This window comes from Zalophus californianus, chromosome 10, assembly GCF_009762305.2.
Source record: "Zalophus californianus isolate mZalCal1 chromosome 10, mZalCal1.pri.v2, whole genome shotgun sequence".
Classification (NCBI taxonomy): domain Eukaryota; kingdom Metazoa; phylum Chordata; class Mammalia; order Carnivora; family Otariidae; genus Zalophus; species Zalophus californianus.
Window position 1 is genome coordinate 75606552 of NC_045604.1, and position 20710 is coordinate 75627261.

The following is a 20710-nucleotide window of genomic DNA, read 5'->3' on the forward strand; positions in this document are numbered from 1 at the left end:
TCTGGGTATTTTCCCACTGTCCCGTGGTGTGGATGCTCCTTCAGCCGTCCCCTGTCCACATTCATTCAAACTGCTCCTTTTCCTAAAGCCTGCAGCAAATATCTTTACATATACCCTGACATCCCAGTACCTCAAATCCCACATCTAGCTTCCCAAACATGCAGTTGGTGGTTCCATCCCGACATCCTTGCCAGAGCTTTCGTATTCTGCTCCTTTTTTAATTTTGAAAATCAGATGGGTGAAACATAGCCTCTGAATTTGCTCTCTTCTGCATTTGCCTTCCTCCTAGTGACGAGCATCAGATTTGCTACTTTCATCGTCATCTGGACATTACGTCTTGTGGATTTCCAGTACACATCTGCCCATTTCTCTTCTGGGTTTTTCTGATTTTATTTTTTTTTTTTACTTAAATTCAATTAGCCAACATATAGTACATCATTAGTTTCAGATGTAGTGTTCAATAATTCATCAGTTGCGTATAACACCCAGCGCTCATCCCATCATGGGCCCTCCTTCATGCCCATCACCCAGTTACCCCTTCCCCCCACCCACCTCCCCTCCAGCACACCTCAGTTTGTTTCCTAGAATCAAGAGTCTCTCGTGGTTTTTCTCCCTCTCTGATTTCTTCCCATTGAGTTTTCCCTCCCTTCCCCTATGACCCTCTGTGCTGTTTCTGATTTTATTTTTAATTTACATTGAGAGAGAACTATTCATTAGGGGGAATAACCTATGAAGAGCATAGATGTTGCAAACATATTTCCTATTTGGGGCCTTGGATCTTGCTTACACTCCAGCGTACATTTTTAAATACACAGGCTAATATATCCACCTTTTCTCTTGTTACAGCTTTAGACACCACTTTAGGTCACAAAATCCCCTCCAGGAGCAAGTACTCCCTAGCATTCTATTATTTTTCTAGGGCTGTCATAAAAAATAACATAGATGGGGTGGGGTGTGCTTAGACAAAAGAAATTTATTTTCTCTCCCTTCTGGAGGTTGGAAGTCTGACATCAGGGTCCTAGTGTGGTCGGTTCTGATGAGGGCTCTCTTCCTGGCTCATAGATGGTCACCTTCTAACCATGTCCTTACAGGGCAGAGAAAGCAAGCCCTTGGGTGTCTGTTCTTATAAGGACACGAATCCCTTCATGAGAGCCCCACCTCATGACTTACTTCAACCTAATTACCTCCCAAAGGCCTCATCCCTACGTATCATCACGTTGGGAGTTAGGGTGTCAACATATAATTGTGGGGAGCAAGACACTTTTCAGTCCACAGCAAGTGCCTTGACACAGAGGTATCAGTTTTATTTGTCAGCAAGCAAGAAAAGCATTTTCCAGCAGAAATGTATGGATGGTTCCATGTGCTTGTCAATGCAAGCAAGCGCATTTCCCACAGAGTTACCCAGAAGCCACAGATGAGCTTGAGATCCATGTGAGGACAAGTCCTAAGGTAAAAGGAAGATGACTGTTAATTCCCCCTGAAATTTTCACTCCTGACCACGGCGGCGGGGGGGCGGGGGGAGATCTGATACCAGAGGCTCGGGATGCTAAATGTTATCAAAATGCAAAATCACTTCCTCATTTATTCACTTTTATGAAACTCAAGGGCGAGCTGTGGTGGCATGGTTTTAATTGATGTATTGATTGCAGATTTTATGGAAGTAATTGTGTGGAATTCATAAAACAATGATTTAAGTGGCAGAAACATACATAAATCAGGCCTGCAGTGTTCTACTTTTAGGTAATTGATAGAACTTCCATTGGTTTCTGTAATTAAAGTAACAGCCTAAATTAATTTATGGCTTCCTCTTTCTTCTGCCCAATACAGAAAATGTCAGTGGACTGAGTTCAGTTGATAGAAAGTACACGTATAGGTCACTTTGTTGCTGACACGCTGGTTTAAACCGTGTCTTCTCTCTCCCTCTCCAATATCTCAGAGCTCCTTGAGGCTCTGAAAAGGCCTTGTCTAATATTTTCTGGAGGAATCACTTAAGAGAAGGATAATCAGAGCCGGAGTGAGGGTGAGGCAAGGGGGAGACTCACCTTGGACAAAATCTAAAGAGGTGCCAAAAAAACTCGGTAGTCAAGATAAATAATATTCTAAAAAAAATAATATTCTAATGTGGTATTTTTTTTAAATCTAAATTAATGGAAAAAATTGATAATGAACAAAATATCAAAATTTTCATTAAGACAGGATGAGTATTATTAATTTTTTTTACTTTAGGGTCCAATATGTTCAACATAGCACTTCTTTGCTTAAAGTTTGAGAGTCTGTTCATCGTGGATTTTTTTAATAATTTAACTTTTTAAAAAATTACGATTTATCCTGATGACTGGGGGTGTTTTGGTGTCACCTCCTCTTAAATTTTGCACCCAAAGTGGATGCCTAACTGGCCCTACCCTAGTCCAGCCCTGAAATAATAAAAAAAATAATAGTAACAATACTAATATTAACTCATGGTACTATATCTCAGGCATTCTGCTAAGCCCTTCACATGAACTTTCTCCTTTAATCCTCACAAGAAAAGTATGAAATATGATTATGCCCCCTTTTTGCTTGAGAAAATGTAGGATTAGAAGGATTAAGAAATTTGTCCAAGGTGACCCAGCCAGATCAACTTTGAACCCAGCCTAACTCAATCCCAAGCCTCCCGTCTTCCCTAGTCTCTAAATTTATCCACCAGCGTGTGGAAGCGACCACATGCTCTGCTCCTGGAAATGTCTGAGCAGGGAGTGGTCAAGTGCTTTCTTCTTCTCATCCCTGGATCCCTGGAGAGGCAGCTCTTCTGTGTCTCATCTGTCTGGCCAGGGGTTGGCAAAATTGTCCTTTAAAAGGCCAGATAGTAAGTATTTCCAGCCTCGTGGGCCATCTGCTTCCTGTTGGCAACTACTCAACTCTGTCCATAGCTTGAAAGTGGCCACAGCCAGTACAGAGATGAATAGGTGTGACTGTGCTTCCAATAACACTTTATTGACAAAAACAGTCTTTGCGCCAGATGTAGCCCAAGGGCTGTAGTTTAGTGACCCCTTTGTTAGGCTAGCATTCTTATCTGAAAGGGCCAGACTCCAAAGACAGCTGGCTACGTGGGAGAGGAGATCAAAAGGGACCTTCTTTTCAGTGGGCACCTTCATGGGTCTTTTGCATTTTGTGCCACTTTATCGCATTTCAAACCCAATAATGGAAGGTAGGCACATAAACAGAATACCCTTCTCTTGGCACTTATCAAAGTCAGACTGATACATGAATTCGGTCTAAATAGGGTGGGTTGGCTTAGTTTTGCCCTCCTAACAAACAACAAACAGATGGGGAGTTGGAAGCATCAATTTGGTGCTATTGGGCTTTCTCCAACACCTGCCCCAGGTTCCCTGGGATAGAGGGTGAGACTCCATTAACGTACTCAGGATGCCTCATCGTTTGCCTGGGCTGACTCGGGCTCCTCCAGCGCCTTCCAATAATGTTGGTCGAAAAGGTGCTCCAGAGTGCATCCTTCTAAACAGGAATCAGCGCTCCTTCTAAGTCTGTGTCTCAGCATTATGGTGACATCATACCTCTAACCACTGTGTCATCATCTCTGAAATAATTCCTTCCATTCTTTACTCATTTTATCAGTCCTTTGATGGGGGAGGGGGTTAAAGGGCATTAGTTCATTTAACCAATTTTTATCACGTTGTTTCTATATGCCAGGTACCCTTCCATATAATGTAAATACTTCGTGAGCAAGGCGTCCTCTTCTGAAAAAATTTTTATTCAAATTCAATTTAATTAAGCAAGGTGTCCTTAAGTCAGCCTCTGTAGTGTCGCGTTCTTGTGGGCAAGACAGATAATAGATACATAATGCTAATGTCTCAGAATTGCCAACAAATTACTCACAGGGATATTTGGGGGCCATACCCAACAGGAGACTTACCCTCCATTAACATGGCATTTTTAATGCCTCTTGGTAGGTCAGCTAAATATTGACATTCTCACCATCCTCCTGCATTATGGACAGACCCACTTGGCCACTGAAATCCTACTTTCCTCACTGAACCCATGGACAGGGAGATTTTGAGACTTCTACTGTACCGTGCTCTGCCTGTCACCCCAATCATAGCACACGCCCGATTTAATGCCCAGCGATTGCCCACAGCCAGACACAGCTCTGCAGCGACCACCACCGCTCCCCAAACCCCCGTGTCATTCTGTCTCCATCACTGAAGCACCATCTCTGCCTGGCGCCTCTGGCCCCGCTTTCCCACGGCGTGGCACAGCGCGCTGACTTATGAACAGGTAGTTTTTAAGAGGTTTTTACTAGCTCCTGTGTTAACTTATTTCACCTGGACACCAGCTTTCTGAACAGGCTCTGTGGTATTTTCAATCCACGCCCCACCATCGCCACAACGGGGCTAGCACCTTCTTCCACAGCTGCCGTTACTTTGGCTGACTCATGATCATAGACCACATTGGTGTGACTGTTTTGCCCTCTTAAAAAAAAAAAAACAATTTCGGGGGGGGGACCCACTAGTTGGACCTCCTCAGTTGTTCCCAGGGAAGAATCTGCAAAGAAGAAGCCACATTTCAGGCAGCTGCTATCTAGCTTTCCTGGCGCTTTGGTTATTAATCTCAATGCAGAATGGTGGCTTTCGTCTTTTGCAGATGGGGGTCTCACTTCTGCAAAAGGCTGCCAATTGCAAAAACTACCATCCCGTGGTGTGCCCCCAAACATCTTATTTGTCTTGATATTTCTTTCACAGAAATACATATGACAGATAAGGAGTCACTGGAGGATGGTTTGCTTTGTGTCAGACAGATATTAAAACAATAAACTACGTTGCCCTGGGATTCCAGCGCACACACAGCCAGAGAACAAGGCCGAGACGAGATGTTTCTGAAAGGCAGCGAGGCAGTTGTTCTGGGAGAATTCCCTGGAAACCCCAAGTCCTATGATAGCGTTGACAGAAAGTACTTTTTAATGCTCACGTTTTTGTAAGAAGACCAACAAACTCTCTGGTGCAGCCCCCACATTGAACTCCTGGGCCATGCCTACCTTCCACTGGTCCTTGGCAGAGGTGAGAAGGAGATCCCCCAATGGGTTGAGCAGCTTATTTTAGAGTTCTTTTTTTTAAGCACTCATGGGTACTTCATTTGCTTTCTCAAACTAATGTAGATTTAAAATGGGGGGGAACCCAGCTATTCTGTGTTCAGACTGAATATGAAATTTTCAGGGGCCAAAAATAAGATCCTATTTGATTCCTGGAATATAAAGGGGGCAGCTTGATGCACTGGGGCAGGTGTGTGCTCCTGGGGGACCCGGCTTTGTAAATGGGGCCAAGTCCTCTCTCAAAGTCGGCACGGCTGGGAGTGAACAGCTTAGAAGGGGGGAGTAAGAACAGCCAGCAACATGTAATTCAAGTGCTGGAGGCGGGGCGGGGGGGTTCCTTCTTGGTGCTTCTTGCGAAGAAATGTGCCCAACCACAGAAGTGGCCCCTCCTCCCCTTGCTTTATTTTCAAAAGCAAATCTCCCTGTGCACTGCAAAGAATCACGAAAGGAAGCCGAGCTTGCTTCCCATGGAAGGGAAAAGAGCCTGGCATAGTTCATTTAAACATGATAATTTAAACACTTGCTTCACTCCAAAAACACCATTTTCTTAAATCATATTTTCATTTCTGTGAAAGTACTGTCATGCCAAAAGCTATTTTATTGCTTCTGGAGAATTTGGGGGGAGTGTTAACAAAATGCAGTTTTTAGGACCAAATAACACACCACATATTTTCAATCTGTCTCCTTGGGTTTTGTTTGCATGCAGTGTAGACTTGATGCCTAATTGCTTTTTATGTAAAAACAAACATACCAGAACCAGTTCTATAGGCACACCTGCCCAAGGATATATATCATCCCCACCCTCGGTACTTGCTTCCAGGTTCCAAGAAGCATTTCCCAAAGGCTCGTTTCTGCTGGCAAAACCTAGTCCCCAGTATTGGTTTTACAAAATTCTCCCTGAGCAACAATCATTTAATGACAAGACCTGGATTCAGATAGAGGTGGGTCTACATCATCATAGTACACCTAGCGGTTTGACCTTGGTCAAATCTGATTGCCATGAGCATACTCGTGAATACCTACCCACTTGTGAGCATCCTTGTGTGAAGAGTCGTTCAGATTGCTTGAGGCGTTTTATCTCCTCAAATGGATGGCTACACTTTCCCTTTCTTCCATAGAAGCCATCTTCTTTGGGACTTTTTAAAAGTTCACCGAAGAAGCTAGTCTGGAATGTTTGTTAGTCTAGTGACTGGACAACCTATTCCTGAATGGTTTTCCTTTAGTCTGTTAAAGATGGGGGTTTGGGGAGGGTTCCAGCTCAGGTATCAGGCAGGCAATCCATAGATCCAGATGACACCTGTCCTCAAGCTTTACATGGGGTGTGACTCAAAGGATTGGGATTCAGCCTCCCAAAGCTGGAAGCTGACTCTCAAAATCCGATGGCCCTAACACTGACCAGCTATACCCACAGTGATGGCTGGAATTAAAGTGGGCGATGCATTTGCATCGCGTACCCATCCTGTGAGCCACCGCCAACCCCCTCTGAGGGCTTCACCTGCAGGAGCTGCAGCAGCCCCAGAGAACCATGGGATATCCATCCCAACATATGAATCTAATTTATCTCCCTTGCCTTGTTTCCTACTGGAGAGGCAATTCACCAGGCTAGCTGTTTCAGCCACCTGTTAGCCAGATCATGAATGATTTAACACGTGAAACTTTGCTGTGTATATGCACTCGATAAAGTAATTATATAAACTATTTGCATTTTTTTCCCATGGCTACCTGATAAAAGCTAAATTGACACGGCTACAGGTTTTGTCAAATGAATAGAGTATGGCAAATCGCTTTATCCAAATTAAAATAGATCTCAGCATCTCGCGGCTTTGTCTCCAGCGTTTCTTCAAATAACAGAAAGCACCTTTGCAAATGCCTTCCGTGGTCCTGCCAAGTTAAGCCCTCCAAGACTGAGATTCATTCTCGTTGTGCTGAATGAAATGTTACAGAAATCCTGCCCAGGGTGGGTATTGTCAATACCTCTGCGTAGATAGATCACAAATATGTCTTCTGCAAAGGAAAAGTGTATCTCTGCGCATCCGGCAGCCATGGCACTCACCGCGCATGTCTGTTGGATTAATCAGACCATTTGTAACGCAGGAGAGAAGAGACAACCCCCAACTTCGGGAGGTAAGCGGGAATAATGTGGCAATTATTTAAAAACCAAGGCTGCCGTCCTCATTCAGAGACTTAGCGATGAAAGAATATTCACGTAAGCATTGTGTGTGGGTTTTGTTGACGCTTTTTGAATTTGTTTTTAAGTTGGGAAACATTGCTGCTTTGGGAACACCAGACTCACTGCTCAGAGTAAATCATCCCTGTGCGTTCATGGCGTTTAGTTTTATTTTTTAATCCCTGGATGACTCATCTATTTCCTTTCTAAGGAAGAGACTGTTTCTAACCGAGTTATGAGTGAAGTGGTATTTGATAACAATATTAATAAATCAATTATATAGAGAAAAAAGTGCATTATCCCAAATATTATGAAAGTTTTTATGCAAGTCTCTCAAATCTTGGAGAAAATTTCTAGTTGAAGTTAGTCGTAAGTAACTCATTATTTTGACAGTAACAAGGTTTGTGTTTACAACACCATGCTAGTGTACCCCAGGTCCGGTTCCCCAATATTTTTGGAGATGTGGAGAGAAGCCCCAGTGGAGAAGGAAAACAGCTTGCTTTGGACTCTTACCGGGAACATAAATCAGTAGTGGTCCCTGTGGCCTGTATCCAATTAGTAGAAAGGAGCAAAGCCCTTCCAGGTGTCTTGAAATCTCAGCACATAGAGAACAGGAGAAATGGCACCTGCCCTTCCCCTCCTTCTGCCTCCTGTCCCCGACCAGGAGCATATTGAGGTCTCAGGGAGGCTTGTCAAGAGTCTCCCCTGCAAATTCACTCAGTCCGTGACAAACTGGGCTGGTTCTCTTGGTTGTGGTATGAATATGGGGAGAGGTTGTAGCAGTTTGTACTGCTATAAGAGGCCATAGGAGGGGAGTAAAAACTGAGAGGCCCTAAGGAGCAGGGAGAGAGTGGAAGTAGAAAGTTTTTGCCCAGAGCCGACACGGGTTGCCTTGGTCCAAGTTGCCTCATTGCTTTGTTGTATACTAGATAACATGTTGGGCTCTAGTGTCAGGCTGTCTGAGAGCATTGGGCGAGCTTCCAGGGTGTTGCACGTCTTCCTGTTCTCCCCAGGAGAGTGAAGGTAGCAGTAATGCCCGGCTCGTATGGTTACGGAGTTAACCTTGGGGTCTGGCGGTTAGCAAGTGTCAGTAAATAGTAGCCGATACACAGTTGAATCTCCTCTGTGTGATAATGGAGTACGGGAGGTTGAACTTCGGCCAACTATAATCACAGCTTTGCTTCGACTTTTCCAGTTATTGTTGTCTGGACTTGCCTCAAGTGAGGTTGAGTCCCTCATCACTCATGTCGCTAAACCCGACTTTGTCTTAGCATATGCACCTTTCATAAGCAGCGTGGTAGCAACTCTCACAGGTTCAAGGACTGTCCCCCCTTTTCCTTCTGTAGCTGAACGACTGTGGCATTCTGAGTTCATCTGACAACATACTCAATAAACATTGCAGTAATTACCTGAGGCCAGGTGATCCTGTAGCTGCTGGAGACACAGTATTGACCAAAATAGAGTCCTTAGGACATCCCCACGGAGAGCTATATAGTGAGGGTGCAATCCGATGAGGTGGTAAGGGCCAGATGAGTCAAGGGAAGGAAAAAGGCTATTGACAGGTGTGGCCGGGACACGTCGAGGAGATGGGGAGAAGCCCTTGGGGGAGGAAATGACAATGGAGCCAGCATTTGAGTGAGCCGATCAACTCAACATTTAGGGACAGGACAAAGGAAGGAGAACATGCAGAACCCACAGAGAAGCAGCAGCCAGGCTGGAGGAAAAGGCAGCGTTGCAGCCTCATACAGTAAAGATTTAGGTCAACAAATTCGGCTCGGGCAGTGCAGCCACCATCCTTTTTTTTTTTTTCCCCCCCTTTCTCCTTTCAAATAATGTGCTTTTTTTCTCCAAGTTCAAGTTCTTGCCAATTCCTTCGACACATCCTAATCAGACCTAGAACAGCCAAGAAACTTCTGGCTAATTTGGATTTGACTAAAACTTTTGTACCACGATGCTATGTAGAGAGATTCAATTATGGTGCACAATGTTTTGTGAGTAACTACCACCCATAAAAAGTTAATTAATCAGGGCTGTGTCAATTTCCTCGTGCCATGTCAATTTGCTGCCAGGTAATTAATCACTAATCACCCACCAAGCAGCAGGCTGGGGGGACAATCCACGAGCCATTTATTGTCTTTTCCCAAATAAATGGCACGCGCAGCCGGGAAGAAACACATCTTGCCTTTCATAATATTTTTATCGACACTTTTGCAAGTTGTAATAGACTGTAGCAACAAGCAGCTGCAGTTCAATGGGATATGAATATTAAGGAAACAAATGAGCGGAGATTTATAGGACATTGCATTTCTGTTATGTCAGTTTTGAGATTAAACCCAGCAAATGAACAGTGAAAAATTATTCTTCCATGTGGGGAATGGTGATTAGACTTGTACATTAATTAGAAATTTTTGTTTTCCTATTCAATGCATCTCAAATGAGGATGTCCTATAAGGAACTGTTTGTCCAAAATGTAGATTTATTCACTTCTAAACAGCAGTATTTAATATCAACATGCATTTTGAAATGAAACAAGTCAGTCCCAAATGTGTGGTTCAGGGATAGATATATGAGAATACGAGAATCAGAGATTCCAACAAATTAAGTGGCTATTTTGGTCTTTTTGTAAATGACTGAATGGGTGGGACAACCCCTTTCTCTCCCGAAACCTTGAAATTGCTGAGTTTTAACAAAATTGAAAGCTTTTCCATTTTTGTTTTGACCTAGAACTAAATGTGCTCCATCATATTAAATTTCCCATTTGATGCCATTCAAAGAGAGTGACCCAGTTGCGTATAAATTCTGTTATAAACCAATTTGATGTACTTTTGTTTGAGATTCATTTGGAAAAAATAATCCTCTTCATTGTGATGTTTATCACAACACTCTGCTCCTGAAATTGAGCTAGAGCTGGTTGTTTATTTCACCTCAGCATGTTACCTATTATGCCACTTCTTAATTTATGGTCCAGCACGTGAAACAGGAGTTCCCTCAAGGGGAATCCTGCAGAACCGTGAACCTGCTGTTGAAAGCATGACTGCACCCCCAGAATTGTGTAAGTGAATATCTCTTACCATAAATTACCCACAGAACGATTCAACCCCAAATTAGCATGGACAGCGCTCGATCTCAGACCACTCCAGGGGTGGGCAATGGTGGCATTGTGGCGCAAAGGGAGAGAAGAGGAGGACAAAGAGAAGCCCTCTCCTCCATTCTGATGGAACACCTTTTCCAGGGCATCTGGCAACCTCATGCAAATTCAAACCAGCACACAAATGCAAAGAATAATTGCCCATTACCGCAGCTGTATTTTTTTATGGCTTTGATGCTGAATCTGCCCCCCTGTTGGCTTTTGCATCTGCTACTCTTCCATCTCTCCCAAAGCTCTAAAACTTTAATATGCACTTTATAACCCTCAAGTATTTTCCACTGGTTTTGTGTTTCTTCTGTTGGGATTTCCGGGCTGATGAGATGATCTCATTTGTGTTTATTTCGAAGGTAAGCACCATATTCATAAAAGAGAGAGAGGGGGAGCGTGCACGTTTGTCACTGTAAATACACTCAGTGCAGAGCTCAGAGAAGGTGGGAGGTGGGGGCTTTGTCTTTGATGGGAGACAGGCGGTAAGCTGTTGACACTTTGGTAAATGGCCCATTTGGCTGGTTGATACACCCACACATCTTCTGTTTAAAAATGTTGATTCGCCTTGATACTTGAGCACATCACAGCATGCCTCTTGTTACATCCCTAAAGTTTCCATTTCATTGAGTTCCATGGTATACAACTTCTCATGCCCAAGAACTGAGCGAGCTATTCCACTCACACTCCCCCAAAATATGCTGTGGGTATCAATCTAGCTGAAGGTTGGGAGTGGGTAGGCAGGAAATGTTGATGTGTCAACAAGATGCGCAATTGGTATTTGCTCCAGAAGCTCTTGCCCTGTTTTCTTTGAGAGAAACTCATTTTTAGCTTATGAGCTAAATCCAATTTTCGTTACAGTGATACCAGATTTTTCACTTTGATTCATGCTGGATAAGGTTTAAGAGGGAACCTTTCCAGTATAATGAACCTATGTTGTTTTTTTTTCTTCTTCCCTTGTCTCCCTCGTGCCAACAACTAAGGATTTATACTGTATCCACAAAACAACCTGAATATTTTCCATTGTTCCCCAATGATGGTCTCTTTACATGTTTATTAACTGGAAGTTCAACTAGAAATAAAAAAATCCAGCTCCAGCACCAGGGGTTTAGAAATGCCTATAATTTGGTGTCTTTTGTTTCTAACACTGTTCTTTCATTAACAAAGAGGCTTTTACAAACATGGGACAGGGTGACAGGTTTATGACTTTTATTAACATTGATTTACTCCGTTCCAGAAACGGAGAGGACATTGTGAGTTTCCATTTGGCTTTTTTGCATTAGATTTATTAAACATTTATTGCCCACTTACTGGATCCAGACTCCTGAACTGGGGCATTGATAATGTGATAACTTTGACTCAACAAAAGATAGGTGTCGTGTCCCAAAGTAAGCACATAATTGAGATGTCTTCTTTCTGTGGTTCAAGGATAAAGCCATTTCGGTTTTGTTTCATCTGTATCTGAATCATTTGTCTAGGTAATTGTTTCAAATATGCATTTAACCATGTCCCAGCACCAACAAGCCAATGCACATGGTGGACAAGTAAACAAATCAGTTCCTTCCCTCCTGAGTCTAAAGGAAGCTTAACAAACAGTTGTGGGAGGTTTTGTTTTGTTTTTGTTTTTACCTGTGCAATTGACCATTGGTCTTAGTGGCAAGAGAAGAGAGTCACTCAGAATCCTAAACCAGCTGCAGGGGTACCTCCTCTAGTGGAGATGACGAGAAACACAGAAGGCTCAGCCAAAAATCACAGAAGTTGGGGATTATAAGCAGTGTTATATTCCATTGTTCCTAGTGGCACACATTTACTGCACTCAGAGATTTGCTCGGTTGCCAGAGAGCACTGTCTGGGGCTCTGTGAAGGAAACTGACCCCACAGGTCCTTTGATAGGTATCAGTGTCTGGGGGTGACAGGGGGACATTTGAGTCCTGCTTTTCCCCAGAACAAGAACCTGATCTCCCAATCCCGACACAGCACAGCAATGAACATGAATTTCAATGAATTAAGGTTTTGCAATAATTCCAAGTACAATGCTTGTATCCAAGTCCTCTCCCTTTTTATCAGCACCACACATATGCCAACTGTGGTTGCCATTCCTGGGCCAGTGCAGCACCTGTGAGCATGGCTGTAGAACTTACTTTTATTATAGGGATCATGACCGAGGGCCAGTTGTATCATTGGCCGCCTGTGTGTGTGCGAACCCCGGGAGGAACACTTCATATAGTGGGCAGTGTTGTGGAAGGTGCAAGGTGAAGAGGCAGTGCCTCTACGGTCCCAGAAGAAAGGGGATGAACACCGGTTCACCTCCAAAGGGTATCCAGGCACCTGCTCTGTGCCGGGCACTCTTCTGAATCAACAGGTAGAACAGAGAGAGATCTCTGCCCTCGTGGAGATGTACATTCTAGCAACAGCGGGGGTCCTTCTCTTTCATTTCTGTCATCTAAGCTACTTGGTTGCTAGTACACCCAGAGAGCTTTGTGGCCACTTCCTTCCAAAGAAGATTAAAACATAAATGAAAGGAGGATCAGAATAAGAAGGAAGGAAAGTAAGAAGGAGAGAGGAAGGAAGTGTTCATTAATCATGATAAACTAAAGGCTTGCTAGGGAGACCCCTTGGCAGCCCGAGACTGGTAACAAAAGAGAGATAGCTGAGCAAACCACCCATCTAGGAGACACCCATGCTTCCTTTATGAAGCCTCGGGTCCAAAGCATGATCTGCATGAACCTCCTTATTTTGCCTAAGGGCGCTTGGCCCTCCCAGAAAAGCGATTTTTTTAAACCAGGAGTTGATGTGTTGCCTTTTCTGTGTTCCTTTAACAAAATAAGAATCCCTCTAATGTGCCTAGCTTGGAGGAGCCCCCCAAAGCCTTGCATGGAGACCTGTCCTACCTCATCCTGCCTCGGGAGGGACATCTCCCCACTGTAGCCAAGGGTACAAATGGAGCCCCGGCTCCACCTTTTCCAGCAGCTCACGCTGTCCCCCGCACCACTGCCAAGCTTCTGTTGCACGTTGTATCTCAACATCTAAATCTCCCAAGAATTATTGTTAAACCTGCTTGTCGCTGAGAGGGATCTGGTCTCACTCAGTCTGCACGGGAGCTGGCGATAATGAATGGGTCAGCATAATTACCGTGTCTCCTCACCCAGGCAGCTCTGCCACATTGTGAATTTTTCATTTTATTTCAAAATCCAGGGCGTTGTTATGAAAACTTAATATTTGAACTGTGGCAAGATGGAGTTGGGAGTCACAGCCACGCTCACTCATTTTCTTGCCGGTCCTGAAGCAAACAGCTCCTATCTCATTACTTCTGGGCTTCTATGGTGTTAAGACTTACTGGCTTTTCCCATTAGGAGTGACACCTCTCTACCATTTCAAGCACATCCGCACGAGCCAGGGGACGCGGATGAGGAGGGGCCGGCAAGCTGAGAGTTAAGTACAGCTGCGTGACCTGACTTGACCAACAATAAGAAGAAAAAAAAAGGTTAAAAATAACCTTTTAGGTTATTTGTGTCTTTGCAGACACAAATAAAGATAAAATCACTCTGACTTGGTTGTACAGTTCCAGCATTTAACCCTCCCTGGTGAGAGAAAGATCTGGTGGAATCCATGAGAACACGCAGAGAATTGCAGGTGATAGTCCGTCAGTCTTCACTTCGGGTTCAAGGGTTCTATTGCAGTCCGTGCGATTCTGTGAGGTGTAAAGGATTGGGGATGGCTGTTTCATCTCCCCATTCCCTGCCATGCCCCCCTGCAACGCAGCTAGGGTATAGCGTATCCAAGGACGCTGTGGCTAATGAATAGATGGGGTTCTGTGCCTGTATATGGTGGTAAGAAGGGGAGAGGCCCCCCGCACCTTGGCAGTTTGGATATAAGCTAGAAGCAACTTCAACACAGCCTGAGACACAACATCCTATGAGCGGTTAGGTGTTCCCCCAAATGGAGCTCCCAGAGAGAGGCGTGCGTGTGTTGATTACCTACATTTGAGAGCCTCCCTTGTGGTAGGACGTTCTGAGCATGGAGGCTCCTGTCCCTCCCAGCCTTGTCTGTCCTTACATACACTGTGTGAACTCCCAGGAGAAGGGGAGCAGGGGAGGAAACACTTGCCGCCCTGCTTCCTTCTACCTGTTTCTCCCTCCCTCTGGAAAGCTCCTGTGTGTCAGAGTAGCGGGTCAGGAAAAGAACCTGGGACGAGGAGAGGAGGTTGCAGAGAGAGTCTGTCCATCCAACTTACAACTTAGTTCTCTTGTTTATGTATTTAAGCTGCCCCTACGTTCCATCAGGTGTCCAATATTTAGAACCTACTATGGGTAAGATCAGGGGGCTTTTGCTGACTCCGGGAGGCACGGGCAGAAGCGAAGACAGATGAGCGGTGGGGGGGGCGGAATCCTGGAGCAACTTGCCGGTTGATAGGGGAGAGAAGAGGTAACACCTTGACTGACCCCCTCTTTTTGAAACTAATACCTGCGAGAGGTTGGGTGTTTTGGGCCTTTAATATAGATTTCCTGCCACAGTGATTCCCCAGAAAAGTGCCTCCTCCCTGGGATGCGGTTTGGGCGCCCTGCCTGCAGTTTAGTGGGGATGGCACGCTCGAGACTGGCACCGTGAGAGCACTGTGAGATTCAGACACACAGAAGGAAGCAGAAGTGGTTTCCTGAAGGCTTCCTGGGCCCCAGTGGGTCCAGATTTGCAGACACCCTAGGAGGAAGGACATCCCAGGCAGAGGCAAGAGAATGAAATATCAGGGGTCTCTGGCATCAGGCTTAATTTCCCTCTTGATTCCTCAGCAAGCCATCCCACTCAGAATTTTCCTCTGAGGAGGAAAACTCAGCCCACACCCTCTTCTGAAGAGTTGAGTTCCCAGACTTCTCTGTAATTACGGTTGTTGTGTGTGCCTTAAAAGCTGTTAAATGGTTTGGAGGCTGATGGGATATCAGTAACCATTTGTTTCTTGGCACATAACGGGTTTGCACACTTGTGATGCATGCACGTGTCTGTAGGAACACTGTATTGCAATTAAAAATTTTTAACTAGCAATATATGTACATAAAGGAAAATGTGGGAAATAAATAACGGGATAGGGAAAGCAATCAGTAGATAACTAACACACACACACAGTTCAGCCCCAGAGATAACTAGGAACACACTGAAATTATGTATATGTACACACAAGTGTATGCGTATATAAATATGCACATGTACACATTCACTTACACAGGCACACACCTATGTGTGGATACATCATGCATGTATATTGTGTGCCCAGACACATAAATCTCTATAACACACAATATACGTATATGTGTGTATAGACAGATGCAGAGATGTTGGCAACACAAGGCACATACTTCTTGCAGTCTACCTTTGTAGAATTTTAACTTTGTGCAGTGAGCTTGTCTCCCGTTACTACGAATTCTTTGTAAATGTTTGCCATTTACCATATTCTCTTGGGCACAGGGACCACCGCCTTAACTAGCCCACTCTGTCTGGAATTGCGCCTTGACCTCCTCCCTGCTGCTGCCTTTGGAACCCTGCCTTCCGGACGAGGGCCAGGTGTCGAGCCTCGGCCCGCAGAGCGAAGGGTCCTGGGTGGGCAGGTTGCCCTCCACGACAGGTGTGCTTCTGAAAACCTTTGCTCTGCTCTCTCCTTTCCCACCCTGCAGTGCCCGGCTTCCCGTATCCAGCCGCCACCGCCGCGGCCGCCTACCGAGGGGCACACCTACGAGGCCGCGGCCGCACCGTGTACAACACCTTCCGGGCCGCGGCGCCCCCGCCCCCGATCCCGGCCTACGGCGGGTAAGTGGGGCGGCCTCCCCGCCGCAACGGCCTCCCGCACCAGCCCCCTCCCGTTTTTGTGAGTGCATGCTGGTCTTGACTGCCCCACCAGAACCGCCCCAGCATGCAGCCCGGCGCGCGCCTGCCATGGAGCACCTTGCAAAGAGTATTGAAAAATGAGTGTAATTTGTCCTGTCATGGTTGGTGCCTTCAAGCATTCTACATGTCACATGTTGTTATGTAAATTCTCTCTGAGACTGAATGCTGGAGAACAGAGAAATGGCTACAGCCAAAGATGTATTTCTGATGATTGCAAACATCTGGTTATTAAGGAGGTTGGATCACATTTGCCCCTTGAATCTGTCCATGGAGGGACATGAAGTCCCCAAACATAAAAGTCACTGGGGTGGTCTTGCTCCGCTCCCCTAAGACACCTTGCTCATCAAGGTTTTATGAACCCTTGCCTGAGAAGAGAAAATTAGGTGTGGAGTCAAATGGAAACATTCGGAAGTTCAAAGAAATTGGAAGTAAGACCCGTTTCGGTTGGATTTTCCAAAACGGGCATTTGGCTTCCTTTCCCCTCTGCAAGGAAACGCGGGGTAATGGCTTCCCCATTGGCAGTTTGGTATCTGTGTGCATGGACTCTGGTATTGCCAAGTGAAGATCAAGGAATGACAGGGAATGCGAAGAAACAGTGGTCTTGGTGTGGTGGGCTGCAACCCCACAATGCTACCCTTTCTTTCCTCCTGTTAAGGGATCCTCCTGGAACATTCAGGCACCCCTGGAGTCAGGGAGAAAGGGATTTCTCAGCTGGTCCTCAGGGGATGTTTGGACTGTCCGGAGACATTTGGGGTTGTCACAGCAGGAGCAGGAAGGTGCGATGGCATCTAGGATGGGGAGGCCAGGGATGTTGCTCGACATCCACATTGCACAGGACGGCCCCCAACGCAAAGAGTTATCAGACCCCAAATGTCAGTAGCGCTACTCAGAACAACTCAGCCATGCCCAAGGCAGTGTGGCATAAGGCTTTACCAGCCAACGACTGGCTTTCTGGTCTGTAGAAAGAATATGGCTGTGTTCCAGGCTGTATGAAAAGGGTTAATGCATTTTTTATAGCTCTGTTCCTTATAAATCTTTTAGAAAACCTGAATTAGCCTAGATTATCTCTCTATTATACTGATGACAAAGGGAACCACTCTTTTTTTCATTATGTATTCATATCTCACCCATTGCAGAGGAGAGCACTTGAAGTGTTTCAAACACAAATGCAATGAGACAAAGTTAAGAATATAAATAAATGAATCTAGATTCAGTCTTCAGGAGGAGAAAATAAAGGCAGAGAGATTGGTCCGTGTTCATTGTTTCTTGTGTTGTCATTAGCCTTGGGTCACTTGTGAGTTTCTTAGTGGACAAAACAACAGTGAAAATGTCTTTCTCGTAGAAAGATGGTGGATAATAACAAACCAAGGATGAATTTGCCCTAAATTCTCTCCACCCTCCAAAAACATGCATCTGCACCTCTGGAAGCCTTTATCTGACCACGTGATATAAAGAAGCATCCACAATGTTAATCATTATTTCCAGCCCCACAGTGTTGAGCCTGTTTTATAGACCCAGAAATGCAGAAATAAAGACGTGTTATTCCCAAGGTCACACAGTAAGTTGTTATGAAGGGAAAAAAACCCACCAAGTTACCCTGTAGGCTCATGTAATTACTAAAGCAAGATGCATAAGCCATAAATACAAAATTGCATGTTTATACCACATTAGTTTGTCTGAAAATTATTATCTTAGTAGACGGTAATTGTAGCTTTTTGGTATACGTACCCTCAGTATCTCACTACTATACTGAACAGGAAAAAAAAATAAAATTATATGGCTTATCCTCACATGAACAATTTATAAAAATCTCCCAAAATAACACACCTGCTGTAAAATTGAAATTCGCTAACTTACAATGAACTTGCTCTTTGCCAGGGAAGAACCATGCATAACTAATTAATGCCACATTCACCAGGGAGAGACACAGGCATCTCCAAATGGTGAAGCAACGTGTGTGACTGCTTCAGATGTGACTTAATTTAAATCCTCCAGCAAGTTTCCTAATCATTTTGGTTATAATGGTACACGGTGCCTCTTTGCTGGTAATATTCCAAGTGGAATCCTGAAACCACTGTTAGTAGTAAGATGAAATTCTCAACACGGGAGGAGGACGGGGCAGAAGGGCTAGGGATGTGCGTGTCCATGTCTGCGAGTTCTATAAGAGCAAAGTGCTGGTTGAAAATAGGAGACTCAGTGAGGGTGTTTTGCTGTATTACAAACTACCTGGGTGCACTGGTGCCTAATGAGAAACTGTGAACCCTGCATCTTAAAGGAAGGTTTCCCTTTTCTTCTGCTTGTTGGCTGAGGCTGCAGGAGACTGCCGGGCGGGCAGCTCATTTTGGAAAGAATAGCAGAGGACAGCTCATGTCCCAGCAGATATGGGCTGGAGTGGTGAGAGCCCTGAGCTTGAGTGGAAGCGAACAGCAGAGAGATTGGAAACCTACTTCTGTTTCCAGAAAGTGACGTTATCAGGATTCAGGTGGTCCAGGTGATTGTGTGGATTTCCTGTAGCCGTTTGTCTCCAAAGTCCTTTTGGGGAGATTTGTGGAGTCCACTAATGTCTTTACTCCAGTGCAGTTCAGCCTAACATCCTTTTTCTCAGTTCCACTGCATTGTCTTGCACCTTTGAGGAGTTCCTTCTAGTTAGGGGCAGGGAGCACCATATAAGTTAATAATTTCAATAAATGTGATAAGTGATAAGGGTCTTCTATGAGCACCAAGGAAGGCCCCTTAGCTCCGCTTGGGTTTTTAGGGGCTTCCAGCAAAAGAAGAAATGTAGGATGCACTGAAGTCCAACCACTTGCTAAATTGCCATGCTGAGATCCCATTCCTCCATTCTCCATCACACCCACTGAACCCCATCTTTTCTAAAATGTCGCCCGGCGAGCTGCATACACACACAAACACACACTCTCTCTCTCTCTCTCATAAAATTTTTTTTTTAAAGATTTTATTTATTTATTAGAGAGGGAGAATGAGAGATAGAGAGCATGAGAAGGAAGAGGGTCAGAGGGAGAAGCAGACTCCCCGCCGAGCAGGGAGCCCGATGTGGGACTCGATCCCGGGACTCCAGGATCATGACCTGAGCCGAAGGCAGTTGCTTAACCAACTGAGCCACCCAGGCTCCCTCTCTCTCATAAAATTTAAAAAGAAATCCCACAGAACCTCCATGGCTACTTCTGTGGAACTTTGGGCGACCCTTGGAGGTATCCAACATCGAGATAGTCATACGGGCAGATTCACCAAGCACGCCTTCCCATTCATCCATTTCCTTTGATTGATTTGGTTTTCTCCTCCACATCCTGGTATTCTCTGAAGTGCCCCCCAGCAAGTAAAGAACACAGGTTCTAGGAAAGCCCTATTCTCTTCTTTCTCACATAGCTAAAAAGAAATTTCTTGGGACATTAATACGTGATCATTTGCTCTGGGGGAGAGTGTTCTGCTTGGACCATGGAGGGTCCACAGGAATGGGTGGAAAACCTAGATTGATCCAGCCAACTCACTGTTGATTGTCAACATTAACTGAGTGAGGATGGGTGATGAGTTAGAAACCTAGTGTCTGACCACTTTCCTAAGAAGCTCCTGCAGACCACAGAGTTGGCTTTGGATGGAAGCACTTCAATAGTTTATGGAATATGTAGGTCATAAATAAAATATTAATTAGTGAATGGTTTCCGAGAGAGCTGAATCACTTGGTCTGCCATATTTCTCCTTGCATTTAATTCTGGAGTCGGTTTTGATAGAGAAGCATCCATGTCCGGTCTATCTTCCTATGGCTCACATGTGGGATAAATCACCCATTGGGCAATTGCCATCCAAAGGAGCTTGCAGATTGATGACCCATGGATGGAGATGGCAGGTAGATGCACTGGAGACACATCCCCCAGACTCAGTACAACATCTGATACTAAAAGACAGCAACTGAACCCCAACACCCTCCCATAGGAATACCGTGAGACTGGCCTCACCAAATTCTTGTTCTTAATTAGCTACTTAACTATTAAGCAGCTACTTACCAGGTGCTTGCTGTGTACCATGCATATCATCTGGGGACACAGTAGAGTGCTCTAATGGAGCATCAAAGAATGTTTTAAAAATTGTTACTATTCTAAGCTAAAAGTCCAGTATCTGCTACAGGGTTTTGGTCTTGGTTCTCTGGGTATCTTTGAACAAGGTGTTCTATACTTTCTCAGGAAATTAGTTATGACACATCTATGTACAACTTCTCCGAGTTACCTTGAGAAGTGGTTTGAGGACACTGTGCTATTTTTGTGTATTGGAGAGATGTGGTAGTATTCCAGGAAAAAACTCTTAAAGCTGGCCTGTGCAAGAATAAACCCCACACATAGATCCTTGGGAACGCTTTCGGGGTAGGTCCTAGGAAAGTGTCTGACACCAGCCTCTGGAGCTATGTGTATGTGCCTTTCTGGCTATAAATCAACCACACTTT

At 44.8% G+C, this 20710-nt stretch overlaps 1 protein-coding gene across 19 annotated transcripts in view; it reads left to right on the plus strand.

Moving 5' to 3' along the window:
• Positions 1-20710, plus strand: part of RBFOX1 (RNA binding fox-1 homolog 1) — a 2051181-nt gene that overhangs the window by 1974392 nt on the left and 56079 nt on the right. For all 19 annotated transcript variants that reach the window (XM_027611432.2, XM_027611426.2, XM_027611425.2 and 16 more), the window contains one exon: positions 16047-16179. In XM_027611432.2, coding sequence (XP_027467233.1) covers positions 16047-16179 — 133 coding nt within the window. The remainder of the gene's footprint in view (positions 1-16046; positions 16180-20710) is intronic.